Source organism: Nannospalax galili, unplaced genomic scaffold (genome assembly GCF_000622305.1).
Source record: "Nannospalax galili isolate Female #2095 unplaced genomic scaffold, S.galili_v1.0 scaffold633, whole genome shotgun sequence".
NCBI classification, from domain to species: Eukaryota; Metazoa; Chordata; class Mammalia; order Rodentia; family Spalacidae; genus Nannospalax; species Nannospalax galili.
Window position 1 is genome coordinate 1,717,392 of NW_008336075.1, and position 14,795 is coordinate 1,732,186.

General features: G+C 40.5%; 2 protein-coding genes across 2 annotated transcripts in view; both read right to left on the reverse strand.

Annotated features, from left to right (window-relative positions):
• The window catches only part of LOC103732319 (contactin-associated protein-like 5), a 431,937-nt gene extending 425,406 nt beyond the window's left edge, over positions 1-6,531 (reverse strand). The window contains exon 1 of the mRNA XM_008830875.2: positions 6,479-6,531. The gene's annotated coding sequence lies outside the window, so the exon portion shown is untranslated. The remainder of the gene's footprint in view (positions 1-6,478) is intronic.
• LOC103732320 (contactin-associated protein like 5-1-like) overlaps positions 6,471-14,795 on the reverse strand; it is a 219,275-nt gene continuing 210,950 nt past the window's right edge. The window contains exon 8 of the mRNA XM_008830876.1: positions 6,471-6,585. Coding sequence (XP_008829098.1) covers positions 6,471-6,585 — 115 coding nt within the window. The remainder of the gene's footprint in view (positions 6,586-14,795) is intronic.

The following is a 14,795-nucleotide window of genomic DNA, read 5'->3' on the forward strand; positions in this document are numbered from 1 at the left end:
GAGCCATTCCCCCAACCCCCAGGACAAATTCTTGAATTGTACAGTCTGACAAGGTACATTTAACACCACTGATGCCCATCTACATCTGATTTGCTCTGATTTGATACCCAGAATGGAAAGTGAAATTTCAGAGTTGAGGTATATACAGTGGAGCAACTCAGTAACTTTGAAGAAATGGAATTGGAAAGGTGCTACAAATAAAAAAAAATCTTTTTAAGGCTTACATGTTGAGCACCTGCTTATCAGCCCTGAGAGGTTTCCTTTCAAAATCAGAACCTCTTTCTGTTGATTCTCAACTTCAAACAACTTTTATTAATTAACATGGAATACTGGCCTTAGCTTATTATACCAGCATTTGAAACAATGGGTTTCCTTACAGCATTTTCATATATGCTTTGTTCTTATTTGTCCCCAAGCCCTGCTCCTCTCTCTTGACCCTCTGGTCCACTTCTTGATGGAGTCCTTCATTTCCCTCAATAGACCCCTTCTGCTTTCAGGTCACAAAACATTGTCTTTTCTCTTATAACTCCACGATAATTAGTATATTTCTTCACTGATTTGCTGTTTTGTGGTGCTGGGAATTGCGACAGAAGGCCTTGCTGATGCTAGGCAAGTGTGTTAACAATAAGCTACATCCCCAAACCCTTCTGATAGGTTTTTCTTTGTGGAGTTCTCAGCAAAAGATAAACTTTCTATATTAAAGAATAAACATATCCTTTAAAATACAGGGTTTATATTAAAACTGTGGCTTTATACACTTGTACAGAGAGCTACAGAAATAGAGACAGAGACAAAAATAGAGGGTGATAGGAACATTGCATTTAAATAGCAGGTATTCTACAGTTATTTTAAATTTTATATTTTAACATGCATATTAACAAAGACATGACCATAAGTTGAAATCTGAGCCCCTTTTATATTTGTCTTGTCTTATGTGAGTCTTCCCCAGAGCTCCCTTTCTGTTAACTCTTTGTTCCTTGGGCCCCTCTCATTTACCTTTAACTTTCAAGGCTAGCACCTATGTTCCTGTTATTTTCTGACTCCTTTTTCACACTAAATAATGCCTGCTATTGTATGACCTGTGATCTTAAAACCTCCCTCCCTCCCTCCCTCCCTAGCCATCTCTTGCAGATAAAAAACAAAATTAAATACAATGAGTAAAATTACAGTTAGAAAAGTCTTTTTCACACTCTTCCTTAGTAACTCAGTTTGATCTTCCTAGGTCATGTGCAGTTTTATCACAAGGTCAATACCCATTAATTCAACCAGCTCTTTAGCTTTCTCAGTGTTCTCTACCTGGCATTGGTCATTTCCCACCTGTTTTAAGGCTAGTGCTCATATCCTGCCAATGTACATCGGGAATGATATCTTAAAGATCTTTGACTTAATCATTCATGTCAATTCCACTATAATGAAAACTTATATATTTTTTCTCTTCTTCTTTCACTGAAGTTCTGGGAAGCATCCTTTCAACTAAGCTCCAGAGAGTGTCACGAAGAATTCATTAGGGTGTCCCTTTTTGTATGCATTTTCAGGAGAAACCATTGTTCATATAGATTGTGACTATGTTATGATCATTTCAATACTAGCTGTCTAGTCTGCTGTATCCTAGTAGTCTAGTCTACTTAGCTATTATTTTTATGTGTACTCTTAGTGAATTTTTGTATATTTCATATAAAACATCTTAATCATCTTTATACCCCCTTCCCCCATTCATACTCTCCCATACCCCCCCATTGGATTTCATGCATCTCTGCTAAGCAGTAAAGAAAGACACAATCATGAAATTTGATTGGAAATGGATGCAACTAGAAACTACTATACTAAGTGAAATAACACAGACTCAGAAAAGCAAATGATGTATGTTCTCCCTCATTTGTAGATCTTAGCACCAAATTCTTGTATGTGAGTATATATCCTGATGTAACTGCAGAAGCCAGGAAAATGGAAAGGAATCACAGAGGTAAAGGGAAAAAGGAACTCTGAGAGAGAGGAACAGTAGGAGACAGGTGTTACCAAGGGTGAAATGGGGAAAATGAAGGTGTATAAGTAGGGAAGGAGAAGAGAGGGTTAGACAGGGAGAGAGAGAGGGGGGAGAGATAAATGTTTAACAGGTGTGAAAAATCTGAGGGAAATGTATTAGTTCAAAAGTCTACTGAAACGGTACACATACAATATTTCTACATGTGTCCATTGTATAACTGAAGTCTAACAAGAGACAGGGCCAGGAAGGAGAATGCCCCCTTCAAGTTGTTGGACAGGGTAGTCTAAGAGACTCCCAAAATTACATAAGCTATTGCCACAACCCTTGATTGCATCCCAGAACTTGAAGGTAAGAGCTTATTGATGAAGACAGGACATACTTCAGACATAGGACTTGGAGTGATGGAGCTGGACTAGTCTAGAAGTCACCTCCCTGAAGGGTAGGTCTCATGTTTTGGAGAACACCATGCGAGCTGCTAAGGAAGAATATTAGTCAATGGTCAATTTCAGCTTTAAGGCCTAAAAACCACAACAATGACCAGCACAGCAAACTATACTGAAGCAGTTATGGTACTTTTTTTCTTGGGGGTAGTCAGCAGATACCTAATAGGACTTAAAGCCCACTCAATGGGAAGGAACTCATGTGTGGTACTGTGAACATAGCCACATACACATGGCTGAAGAGGTCATAGGTCTTATACAAAACCTTAAGACTGTTACCTCCCTAGACAAATGTAATTTCTTACTACATGCTAAATATAAATTCTTATGTTTACAGACAAGTATGCCAGTCAGCACTCATCAAAGAAGCATCTTTTGCAACAGACAAAGACTATTACCAAGTTCATAACTGGTCACACACACTGAGAATAGATATCTGTGAAATGCCCAATTCTAAGTGGCACATCTACAATGGAATCTCTACATCTAAGGCTCACAGAACATTGTGGAACAAGAGGTCTAGAGAATACTAATGCATCTTTAAACCCTCATCAACAATGTCCCCTCATGCAAAAGAGGACAACGAGCACAAAAGACCACAAATGGCCAAAGCATAGAGAATAAAAATCTGCAGAGGGTGAGTCCTTGGACAGGACTCCTATATTAAACTCTATCCACCCAGAGCCCAGGGACCATTGCAGAACAGAAGGAAGAAAGATTGTAAGAGCTGGGAGAAGAGGCACATGACCGTATGGAAACAGTCTTGGGACCTTGCTCAGATGAACCTGTATCAGTGGTTTAAGACCCATGCAAACTCAAACAGATAAAAGTCCAGCACAGAACTGGGGAAATGTGCAGAAGGTCCCAATCTTAGTGGAAGAACTATTGGCATTTGATTACTGCTGAGTGATGGAAAGCTGATGTTCTTTAGAGGAATGATTCTAATTAGGCTGACTAGACTCCAGTGGATGAACTGGTACTGAGGGACACCTGGTTATACTAACTTGACTCAGTAGATCTTAAGATAAATGATAGAATGCACAATTTTTTTAAACCTAGGAATATTCATATATTTAGGCTGATGGATGAAGGAAATTAAAGGAGAACAGAACCCATACAAATGAACGCCTCTAAAAATTTGCTTTATTACTGTTGGAATAAGTAAACAGTAAATGCATTGAAAGTCACAGAAATGTCATAGTGTGATTTGGCTAAAATTTGGGTTGCTGTGACGTTTTCTCCTGGTTAGTCTCATTAGGGGAAAGATGTTCACTTCAGCTCCCTCTAGCTTCCTCCAATATCATCAACATCCACTGTGGATAGGTCCTCTGTGTGACTTACAGGAATCCTGCACACATATAGCTTGTCTTTGAATATTTGTAGATAATGTTTCTGAAAATATTTATTGCTGGTATTTATCAGGAATCATAAATAAAATCACATAATTTTGTTCTGCTGGGTTCATAAAAATGCATGCGTTTTTCCTCACAGAGTCTTTGAAGGAAATGGAAATCCAAAAATATTAATTATGTACTTATTTGTGTGTGTGTGTGTGTGTGTGAGAGAGAGAGAGAGAGAGAGAGAGAGAGAGAGAGAGAGAGAGCCTATGGAGACCAGGAGAAGGACTTGCATTCCCTGTAGCTAGAGTCACAGGTGGATATGATCTGTCCTACTTGGGTGCTGAGAACTAAACTCAGGTCCTCTGCAAGAGCAGTATGTACTTAATTATTGATCAATCTCTCGAGTGCATAATTATACTCTTCTATCAGTGTCACTGGTGTATGCTACATTCCAAAGTCCAACAGAGGCCATGGAAAATAATGCCAGAGATGTTCTCAAACCTGATGGTATGAACATTGATGGTTCTTGTTCAGATTCATCCCAGCCCAGCCCGCATCTACCACCCTCCTCCTGTTTCTCTGACTGCCAACCAAAAGTAGTAGAGACTAACAAAACCCCACATTTTCCCCTAGGATGGACATCCTGTGGTCGTTAGGTTAGCTGTACCCATGGTTTAGCTCTCACATCTTCCTAAAATTTTTTCTACCATCACCTCTCCCTTCTACACCAATTTTAAATTTGCCATTTTCCTTGAAATTTCCTACAATTATAGCAAACCACTTCATATATGTCTTTCTCAATTCCTTTCACTGTCCATCACTGAATCTAGCTTCCAACGGCTAAAAACAAAGATGATTTTGTCTTTCGATTGGTGGTCCCAGTAAGACCACTGAATTATGAGAATAAGGGTTAGATTTTCCAAAATAGATTTTCATTTGTTGTCCCTTTGCTTCTTCCCCTTTGCCTTCTCCTTTTGCTTTCTCCTTTGCTTTGCTTCCTTCCCCTTTCCTTTCCTCACACTGTGGTGCATGTCGCCATTTGCATGCGAGGGTACAGGCTTTGAACATATTCCCCTCAATCCTCCTCCCTCCCTTTTCTACTCCCCTTTGTTTCCATAAACAGTTTCATTTCTAATCTCATGCCACCTATAAATACATGACTTTACGAATCTCTATACAATCTAGTTCCTACAAAGGCAAGAAAACATACCTGGACAAACTAACAGACCAACCGGTTATACACTTCTGGGTATTTACCCAAAGAACTCTAAATCAATATTTCACAGAGATACTAGAACATTAATATTTTTGCAGCACTTTTTACAGTAGCTATGTTATGGAACCAATTTAGATGTTCAATGGCAGAGGAATGTATAAAGAAAATGTGGTTTATATACATGGTAAATTTTTTTCATTCATAAAGAAGAATGAAATTATGTCATTTGCTTGAAAATGAATTCAACTCACTCATTATGTTCGCATGCTCCAGCCTATCCCTTCCTCCTATCTCATTATTCTCCTCCTCCTCACCACCCTCCAGCAATGCCTCACAGCAATGCCTGCTGCTTTCCACAGCAGGCCCTTAGGCTTGATATCTCCATGTGTTCCTTTGTTCTAAGCATTCTTTCCTCTTCTGTTTTTCTGCCTTATCTCTGTGAGGTCAGCCCAGACCTTCAATCTGAAGCCTCCTAAATACCCTGGATTGATAGATAGTCACCAGTAGTATCACCAATACTCTGGGTCTGTTGGTTCACCTATTAGACCAGAATACATTTCACACCCTATTGGGGTGGCATTATCCAGTCAATGGAATGTAAGCAGAAGTAATATTTGTTGTTTTTCAGTAGAAATTGTTGAACATCAATAAGGCTTCCCTGTACTTCCTACCATGTGTTTCCTTCTCCACGGCAGCATCCAGATGAAGGGACATCTGTCATATTGAGGACAATGTGGGAGAAGGCCTTCTACCAATGTGCTGAGGGACATGTGACATAGCCATGTGATTTAAATGTGAAATGCCCCTCACAGACTCATGTTTGAACACTTGGTCCCCAGCTGATGCTGCTGTTTGAGAAAGGTGCAGAACCTTTAGGAAGTAAAGCCTCACTGGAGGAAGTGGGTCACTGGGGGAAGGACATGAGGCTTTGTAGCCTTGCCGCACTTCCTGTTCATACTCTACATCCTGAGTGTGGATATAATGTGACTCACAGGCTGCTATCCTTTCCCCACCCTGATGGACTCTATCTCTCTGCAAATCTAAGTCAAAATAATCCCCTTTGCCCTTAAATTGCTTTTGTTAGGGAATTTTATCACAACATTAAAAAAAAAACCAAAAAACTAAGCGATATGTTGTGCTACTTGTTACTTTGACCAGTGCTATATTAGCTGCTTATTGCAGCACTACAATTGAGCCTGTGAACACAATGCCATTTGATCCAGAGCCCCCCAATTGTATCATAGCACCTATTCTTTCTTGTAGTTCCACACATTGCCAACTTCATTTTGTTGGTCTGATTTCCATACACTCCACAAGGTCATGGCTTGTGTCCATGTGTCTTCCCTGCCTACCTCAGTGTTTGGTATATTCATCCTCTGGAGAAACCCATTTTGAATGAATAAAACGTGTGTGTCCCATGTTGCACAGTCTTGGTCCTCACACTGCCTCCCTAGAGTGGTGCCCATCCCACCACAGGGCAAACTGAGCATCTACTTACAGTCATGGCAGGTGGCACCTTTGTAACCCGTGTCACTGCAGTTGCAGTAGAAGGCAGTCCAGGACTGGGTACAGTGTCCTCCATGCTCACAGTAGTTAGGCAAACACCTAATAGGAGATAATACAAAAATAAACAAAATTTACCAAATCAGCTGAAATAGAGGTACAAGCAAAAATAACTAGTATCTAACTGCATGAGTAGCTAAGGGAAAAGGGTCTGCTAGAGTCTTACATCCATCAGAGTTCTATGATATGAAAATGACACAGCTGTTTGACGTACGAGGTAGATCCACCTGGAACTACTGGGTAATGAGACTTTCACAGGTGATTTGGGCCTCTGAATTAAAGATTCAGTGCTTGTTGCATATACAGTTATACAGAAGAGGCTGGGCTCCATAAAATATTTCATTATCATGAGACAAAACACAGAAATATTATTCTTTTATATTTGGAAGTAGTTTATATTTTTAAAGGAAATGAAAAATGTAGCAGTAATAGAAATTACTATCTGCGTGCTTCTCTTTGGAGGATTGCCAGAAAACCATTTAAACTACAAAAATAAAACATGAAACTTGAAAAAGTAAGGCCCTCTTGATTAACTTGCAAGGAAATCATATCATTTCTAAACATGACAAAGCAATCTTGGAAACAAGACCTTACTAGTTATGCTCAGAACAGTATGGTTATTCTGAAGACTCTTTTCATTAATCACATTAAAAATTCTCTATTATATAATTTGTTTTTATTTTTATTTTTTGCATTGTGTGTGTGTGTGTGTCTGTGTGTGTGTCTGTGTGTGTGTGTATGCATGTGAATTTATGCCACAGTATATTTGTGGAGATCAGAGAACAACTTTGGGAATTCAGTTCTCTGCTACCATGCAGGTCTTCCTGGAGACTGAACTCGGGTCCTCAGACTTGGTGGTAAGAGCCTTTACCCTCTGAGCAATCTTGCCAGCCCAACAATCAAATAGTTTGGCCAATGATTTTACTTAGATGGCTCTGTATTATGGAGTTTGTTCAAAATACAAAAATTATATATGCCAGTTAATGTGATTCCCAATGATATTATTCAAGCTGATTGATCAAGGTACATGTACAGCATTAGAATCCTATGTAGAAAACTTGCTGTGTACAAAACAAAAAGCTAATTTAAACTATTTAAAGTGATGTGAACAAACATATCTTAACATATTCGTACTAGATCAAGTGAAAATCCAAGATCTGAAGAATGTTCACAATGAACCAAAACACTGTAAATTTCAAAATGTTGAGAAGAAAATTACTAGAAGTTACCTGGACCAATGACAGTCAAGGCAATATTTATTATTTTCTGGAGGAATCATGAAATTTAGGGTTTCATATGCCTGTGTTCAAATGCCAGCTCAGCATTTCTTGCAGGCTGCTCTGTACCCAAATATATGTGTTTTTAAAACCTCTACAGGGGCTGTAACTGTGGTGATGATTCAGTGGTTAAGAATGATTAAACTGAGTGTAAGAGCTGTTCAGAAGTGGGACTGAGGAACTGATTCGGCAGTTAAGAGCACTTGCTACTCTTACAGAGGACCAGCATTATGTTCTCCGCGTTCAAGTCCAGCAACTTGCAACCACTACAACTCCAGTTCTGGGGAATCAGATGCACCTCTACAGGGGCTGTAACTGTGGTGATGATTCAGTGGTTAAGAATGATTAAACTGAGTGTAAGAGCTGTTCAGAAGTGGGACTGAGGAACTGATTCAGCAGTTAAGAGCACTTGCTACTCTTACAGAGGACCAGCATTATGTTCTCCACGTTCAAGTCCAGCAACTTGCAACCACTACAACTCCAGTTCTGGGGAATCAGATGCCCTCTTCTGGCCTCTACAGGCCAATGAACTTACATGTACATATACACACAGACACACATCCACACCTAATTCAAACAAATGAATAAAAACCTTTGCAATGTAGCCACTGTGGTATAATCTGGCAAGTACTCAGTATGTCAACCAAAAAAAATTAAGAGTAAAAAAATCATAAATGCTGGAATTTCTGAATGACATCAACAACAAAATCTTTGCAGTGGATTGGAGACAGCACAGAGAAAAGTGTCTACAAACCGATAAAGGGAAAGTGAGACCAATGAAGTTGGAAAATGAAGGACACAACAAATGGGTTCATCGTAGAGAATCTGGGTCCAGAAAAATCACAGATGATTTACTTTAAATGTCTAAATGTCCTCAATGTGTTGGAAACTCAGTGTCCATGACTGTTTCAAAGCCCAGAAAGTAATATTACTGCATGTGATCACAGGTAGAAAATTTCTGCCCAGAACAACTGTTCTAGTTTGCCTTCAATTGCCCGAATAAAACACTCTGACCAATGCTAACTTGGGGAAGAAAGGGTTTATTTTATCTTATATCTCCTAGGGAGCCCAAGATAGGAATTCAGGGCAGGAACCTGGAGGCAGGTAATGAAGCACAGTTCATGAAGGAACGCTATTTATTGGCTTGCTCTCCTAGCTCACGCTCAACCTGCTTTCTTATACAACACATGTTCACCTGCCCAGGAGTGTCACCACCCGCAGTGAGCTGGGCCCTCCCACATCACTCATCAATCAAGAAAATGCCCCACAGACATGGCCAATGGAGGCAATTCCCCAATTGAGGCTCCCTCAACCCAGGAATGTCAAGTTGACACTACAACAATGTACAAACATACAAACATTGTGCTGATGGAGCTTCAGCTTGAAAAAAAAGCAGTTGATAATTTGATACCAAACTATGGCTCAAAGATGAGGAAAATAGAGGCTGGGGCGAGAACTCAGTTGCTAAAGCACTTGCTTCACAAGTGTGAAAACTTGAGTTCCACCCCCAGCACCTACGTAAAGGCTGAGCATGGTAACTTCTGCTTGTTAAGCCAGTGACGTGAAGGCAGACACGGAAAGATCCCTGGGCTCACTAGCTAGCCAGTCAGCCAGGATGGCCTCATTGGCAAGCCCCTAGTTGTACTGAGAGAATTTATCTCAAAAAAACCAAGATGGATGGCTCCTAAAGAGTGACTCCTGAGCTGGTCTCTACATGCACACACATACACACATCAAAAAATGAAAGAAAATTAAAGATAAGCATCAAACTAGGAAGTTTGCTGTGGAATGTGTTCACTACAAACAAATGAGAAAAGAACAAAAGTGCGCCTTCCCCTGCTCCAGATTCTTCCTCCACACTGATTACTATTTATCCTCTCAGCCCTCCTGGGGAGAAAAGGGAACTCGTCACTATTATCCAGAGGCCTTGCCCTCAACTCTGCTAATAGAAATCTACATGGACTTGATCAACACAGTCCTTTCAACACAAGTTCCAGGTAAGGAGCACTCCCTCTGGGCTCACCCTTCATTCCAGACTTTGTAGCTAGGACTCCTTAAAACACCCTCTGCCCACCCTGCTCTTCTTTTACCTCCTGGTCCTGCCAGGATTCTGATCATCCCATTTTTCATCATAACCACTCAGAATGGCAAGGATCTAAAAGAAAACAATGACAAACGCTGACCAGGATATGGAGAAAGGGGAACTCTTACCCAATGCTGGTAGGAGTGTACCCTCTGCCCACCCTGCTCTTCTTTTACCTCCTGGTCCTGCCAGGCTTCTGATCATCCCATTTTTCATCATAACCCACTCAGAATGGCAAGGATCTAAAAGAAAACAATGACAAATGCTGACCAGGATATGGAGAAAGGGGAACTCTTACCCAATGCTGGTAGGAGTGCAAACTGTTGCAGCCACTATGAAATCAGTGTGAACATTACCTAAAAAGCCATATTATCCATCTGTACCTCTCTTGGGCATCTTCAAAAAACTCTAAATTCTGCTACATAAGTTCATGCTCATCCATGTTCATTGCCACCCATTTCATAAGAGGCAGGAATTGGAAACCACCTAGATGTCCATCAGCTGATGGATGGATAATGAAGGTGTGGCACATATACACAATGGACTATTACTCAGCTCTTAAAAAAGACAAAAGTTTGACATGCCAGGTGAATGGATAGAACTGGAAACAATCCTCCTGAGTGAGGTAACCCAGGCTCAGAAAGACAAACACTGCATGTTCTTGCTCATAGCTGGAAGCTGGCTTTGAAGTCTTAGATGTTCCTGCTTCAGCTGGAAAATCGGAGAGGTCAATAAACTAATAAATATTCGTAAGTGGGGAGGGAGACTTCCTGGTAGGTATGACAGAATGCAATGACATGAAGGGGGAAAGGGGACCATTAGAGTAGGAAGGCTTAAATGGGGCAAGGAATGGGAGGGCAGGCCTGAGGAGGGAAGATGGGAGAGGTAAGTAACACCACCAAAGGCCTTTAGAAAAAGCTACATGGAAACTTACCACTATAGAAGCTTCTTAAACTATATACATATCCATTATAAAAAGAGATAAAAGGAGTTATCCTATAACCGGAGGACATTTCCTTCTTTTAGACATCATAGACTACCTTAAAAAAAAAATCCTCAATGCTAGGAATAAACTCTCTCTCTGCAAGTTGTTGAGCAGGAATCCCATAGACCCTCAAACAATACTGGCCTTTGTTCCTGCTGTTAGTTATCCATCAGAACTTCATGGTAAGACCATATTACTGATGACACTAAACACATGAGCTGTAGAACAAACAAGGAGAAATCGAGCTGGTGCTGACTTCGGAGTCTTATCTCCACTGGCTAGGGTCCATAATGCTGGAAGGTGCTATGAATGCTACTAGAAGGAAAAAAATAATCATAAACCCTACTCGGCTGTAAATCCTTTGAACTACAACAATTAGCCTGGAAGATATGTCCACCAGTGCAAAGTTATGGTAGTAACCAATGACACTTTCACTGGATTTAAGGCCCACTTCCTAGGATAGAGCCCATACCTGACACTGATATCAGGCTTAGGAACTTGAGGCTAGACAGGTCACAGGACACAGGGGGAACCTAATACTAGTTTTCTACTAAATAGTGATTGTATTAAACTGACCCCTAACGATTTATTGTTATAGCCATAGATTAATGCATCTCTCATCTCTCACCAGAGACATTTCCTTATGCAGTTGATGGTGATTAACATAGAAACCCACAGCTGATCAATGTGCAGAGAACAGAGGCTTCAGAGTGCTGAACCCTGAATAGAACACTTATTCAAACTTTGGCTTTCAAGACTCAGGGAACAATGTGGAAGAAGGGGTATAAAGATTTCAAGAATCAGAGGTGGTAGATGGCCACAAGTAATAAGGATGGGATTCTTGCTATTATAGAGTAAATTGTATTGGGCAGAGGACAATAAGGGGAAGTGCAAGTTAGGGACGGGATTTAAATGCCAACATATTATGTTGTGTGAAAATCATGAAAACTCACCAAAAAATGAAAATAAAATAAAATTTTGTTTTTGCAAGTTTCATTTTATTTGCAGTTTCCACCTTTCCCAGTCCCTCTCCAACTTCTCCTGTGCTCCCCCCTCCCCCCAATTTCCTTTCCTCTTTGTTGATTACTATTGCTACATATACATATGTACATCTATACACATACATATGATGTATAGTAAATTATGTATATTACTTAATTGTGTAATATACATATTATATATTTATATATAATGCATTGTATATAAACATATAAATTTGTATGTATATATATAATGCACTGAGTTCATTTAGTAGTATTTTGTGTACCTGTAGTTAGAGTTGTCTATTTGGGATTAGATAACTTTACAGGCAGCTCGTCCCTGATCCTCCCTCCCTCAGCATCCATTGATTGCCTGTAGCTTTTCATCTAGAGGTGGGACCCTGTGAAATTTAAACTCTTCCACCTTCGTATGTCCACTGGCTTTGTCATTATGAAGATCTGGTTAGACTACAACACTGTAGTGTTCTCACTGACGAAGCTTCCCTATCACGTTTAGAATGAATTTACTAGCAGCAGGACAAGCAGGTGTCTTGACCCTCTGGTTCTTGCAATCTTTCCTTCCCCTTCCCCTCTTCTCTGATGTTTCCTGAGCTTTGGGTATAGAATTTGCATTGCTGCATTTACTGCTCTTGGATAGAACTTGGGTTTAGTTCCTAGTACTGAAATGATGGCTCACAACCTTCTGTAGTTTCAGTTTTAGGGACTCTAACATCATGTTCTGGCCTCCAGGGACATGCATTAGGTGAAGATAAATACAATGCATGCCAATTAAAAAGATAAATCTCACAGAATGCAACACAGATTTTTGTGGCTGACATTACTGAACATAAGATCCCAAATCTGTTGTTGCCATGGTTTCATACATGTGAAGATTGTACAAAATAATAGGGTGAATTGGTGACCTGCAGCACGCAGCAGAAAGGAGAGATGGAGAGGGTCCTGATTACATGTGTGTGTTTGGTTTCTGTTGTCCCCAAGATTTGTTTGCACTCCCAAGGGTGATAGAATCTGCGCTGCATTCTGTGAGACAAACCAAGAACTCTTCAGGGAAATCCTCACTTCATTCATGTTGGCTGGGTCTGAGAGTCTGTTACTTCGAAGTAACAGAAATTTAACTTTTTATAGAAAGCATCCTAGGGCTGGGATGAAATGGCTCACCCAATAACATGCTTGCCTTACAACCGTGAGAGCCTGAGTTTAATTCCCCAGAATCCATGTCTGTGATGGTGTGTGCTTAGAATCTAATCCCAGTGCTGAGGACTGAGAGACAGGCAGGTCCTGTGCTCTCTGGCCAGCCAGCCTAACCTACGTGGGGATTTCCAGGCCAGTGAGAGACTCTCTAAAACAAAGTTTATGGTACTTGAGGAACAACACCCAAGGTTAATTTTTGCATCCTATGCACATGCAAACACAAATGCATGTGCACACACATGAGCAAACATATATGCAGGCTCAAATACATAAAGATAACACCTCATCATCACAAAAGGACACAAAACACATGTTTTCTTATATTAAAGTATGATTCTTAAGTCTCATTGGAAATGTAGGGAGAGTAGCTCGGATTGAGCTGTCAGAAACACTGGACTCTGTGAACATATCTTTAATTAGCCTCCCACAGACCTTGCACTGTAATGTTAATAAACTCAAGTTACAACTGAAAGTGTATGCTACAAAGCCATTTGTCTATGGTCACTGAAAAAAAAAATCAATGATGCATTCCTGGAAGGGAAAAAAAGAGTATTTGAGAAAGGGAAAAAATCTAATATTTCTAGAATAAAGGGAAAATGAGACTGATGGCATAAGGGGCTGCTTTCCGACAAGGTTCATTTCGGATCAGCACACATCGTGATTAGAAAAACTCATCTATAAGTGAACCCTTGAAATCAAAGATGCATAAGCCCAATTTGCTTATTAGAGGGCAGTTTTATGAGCATAATTTCCAGATTCTTTAATCAGTTCATTTCAACTGGTATTTTGTTTCTTTTTTTCCCTCTGCTTGGCACAAACTGAGCACTTAAACTGAACCCAGAAAAAGAGTGTCTCAGCTCTACAAAAGGGAAAGAACATTTTGTGTGAGGACAGTGAGAACCTCGGGCATAAGGCTAGTAATACAAATTGTCATGGTGGGGACTAGGGAGACAGCTCAGTGGATAAAGCACTTGGTGCACCAATGAGAGGAACTGTGATTGAATGTCCAGCACCATGTCAACACCAGGCAAGCATGGCAACCCACATGCTGTTCCCACTCTCCAGAAGCCAAGACCGAGGATCCAGGCAAACTAGTTGGCTAAACTACCAAATAGTTAAACTACAAATTGGTGAGCTCTGGGTTCAAGTAAGAAATGTTGCCTCAAAGTATAAGGTGGACAGAGATGGAAGGCACTCAATATCAAGCTCTGGCCTCCCATGCACCCACACCTGAGCACCTGTCCACCTACCACAGGCAAACATGCATACACATACACACACACCACACACAAAATTGCCATAGTGTGTCTAGATAGATGTGACTGCACTGTGCACAATATTTCAACATGTGGTTTTATTCCCCAAGAGCCCAGATAAGCCAACACAGTGGTATTACGTCTGATGAGCAGGGCAGACACACCGCCAGCTGTCTTACCTCTGTGTAAAATCAGAGTGCATGGGAGTTCAAGGGACATGACAAGAAGAATTGAAAGAAGAGTTGGAAAGGGAAGGAGAAGAAAATTCGTGCTGCAAAAGGGAAAAAATATGTGAGAAATTTCATCAAATTAAAGATTCTCCAGGACTGGGGAGATGTGTCTGTGTGCTGGATAGCTTTAGTGTCAACTTGACACACCTGGGTTGAGGGAGCCTCAATTGGGAAATTGCCTCTATTGGACTGGCCTGTGGCCATGTCTGAGGGGCATCTTCTTGATGAG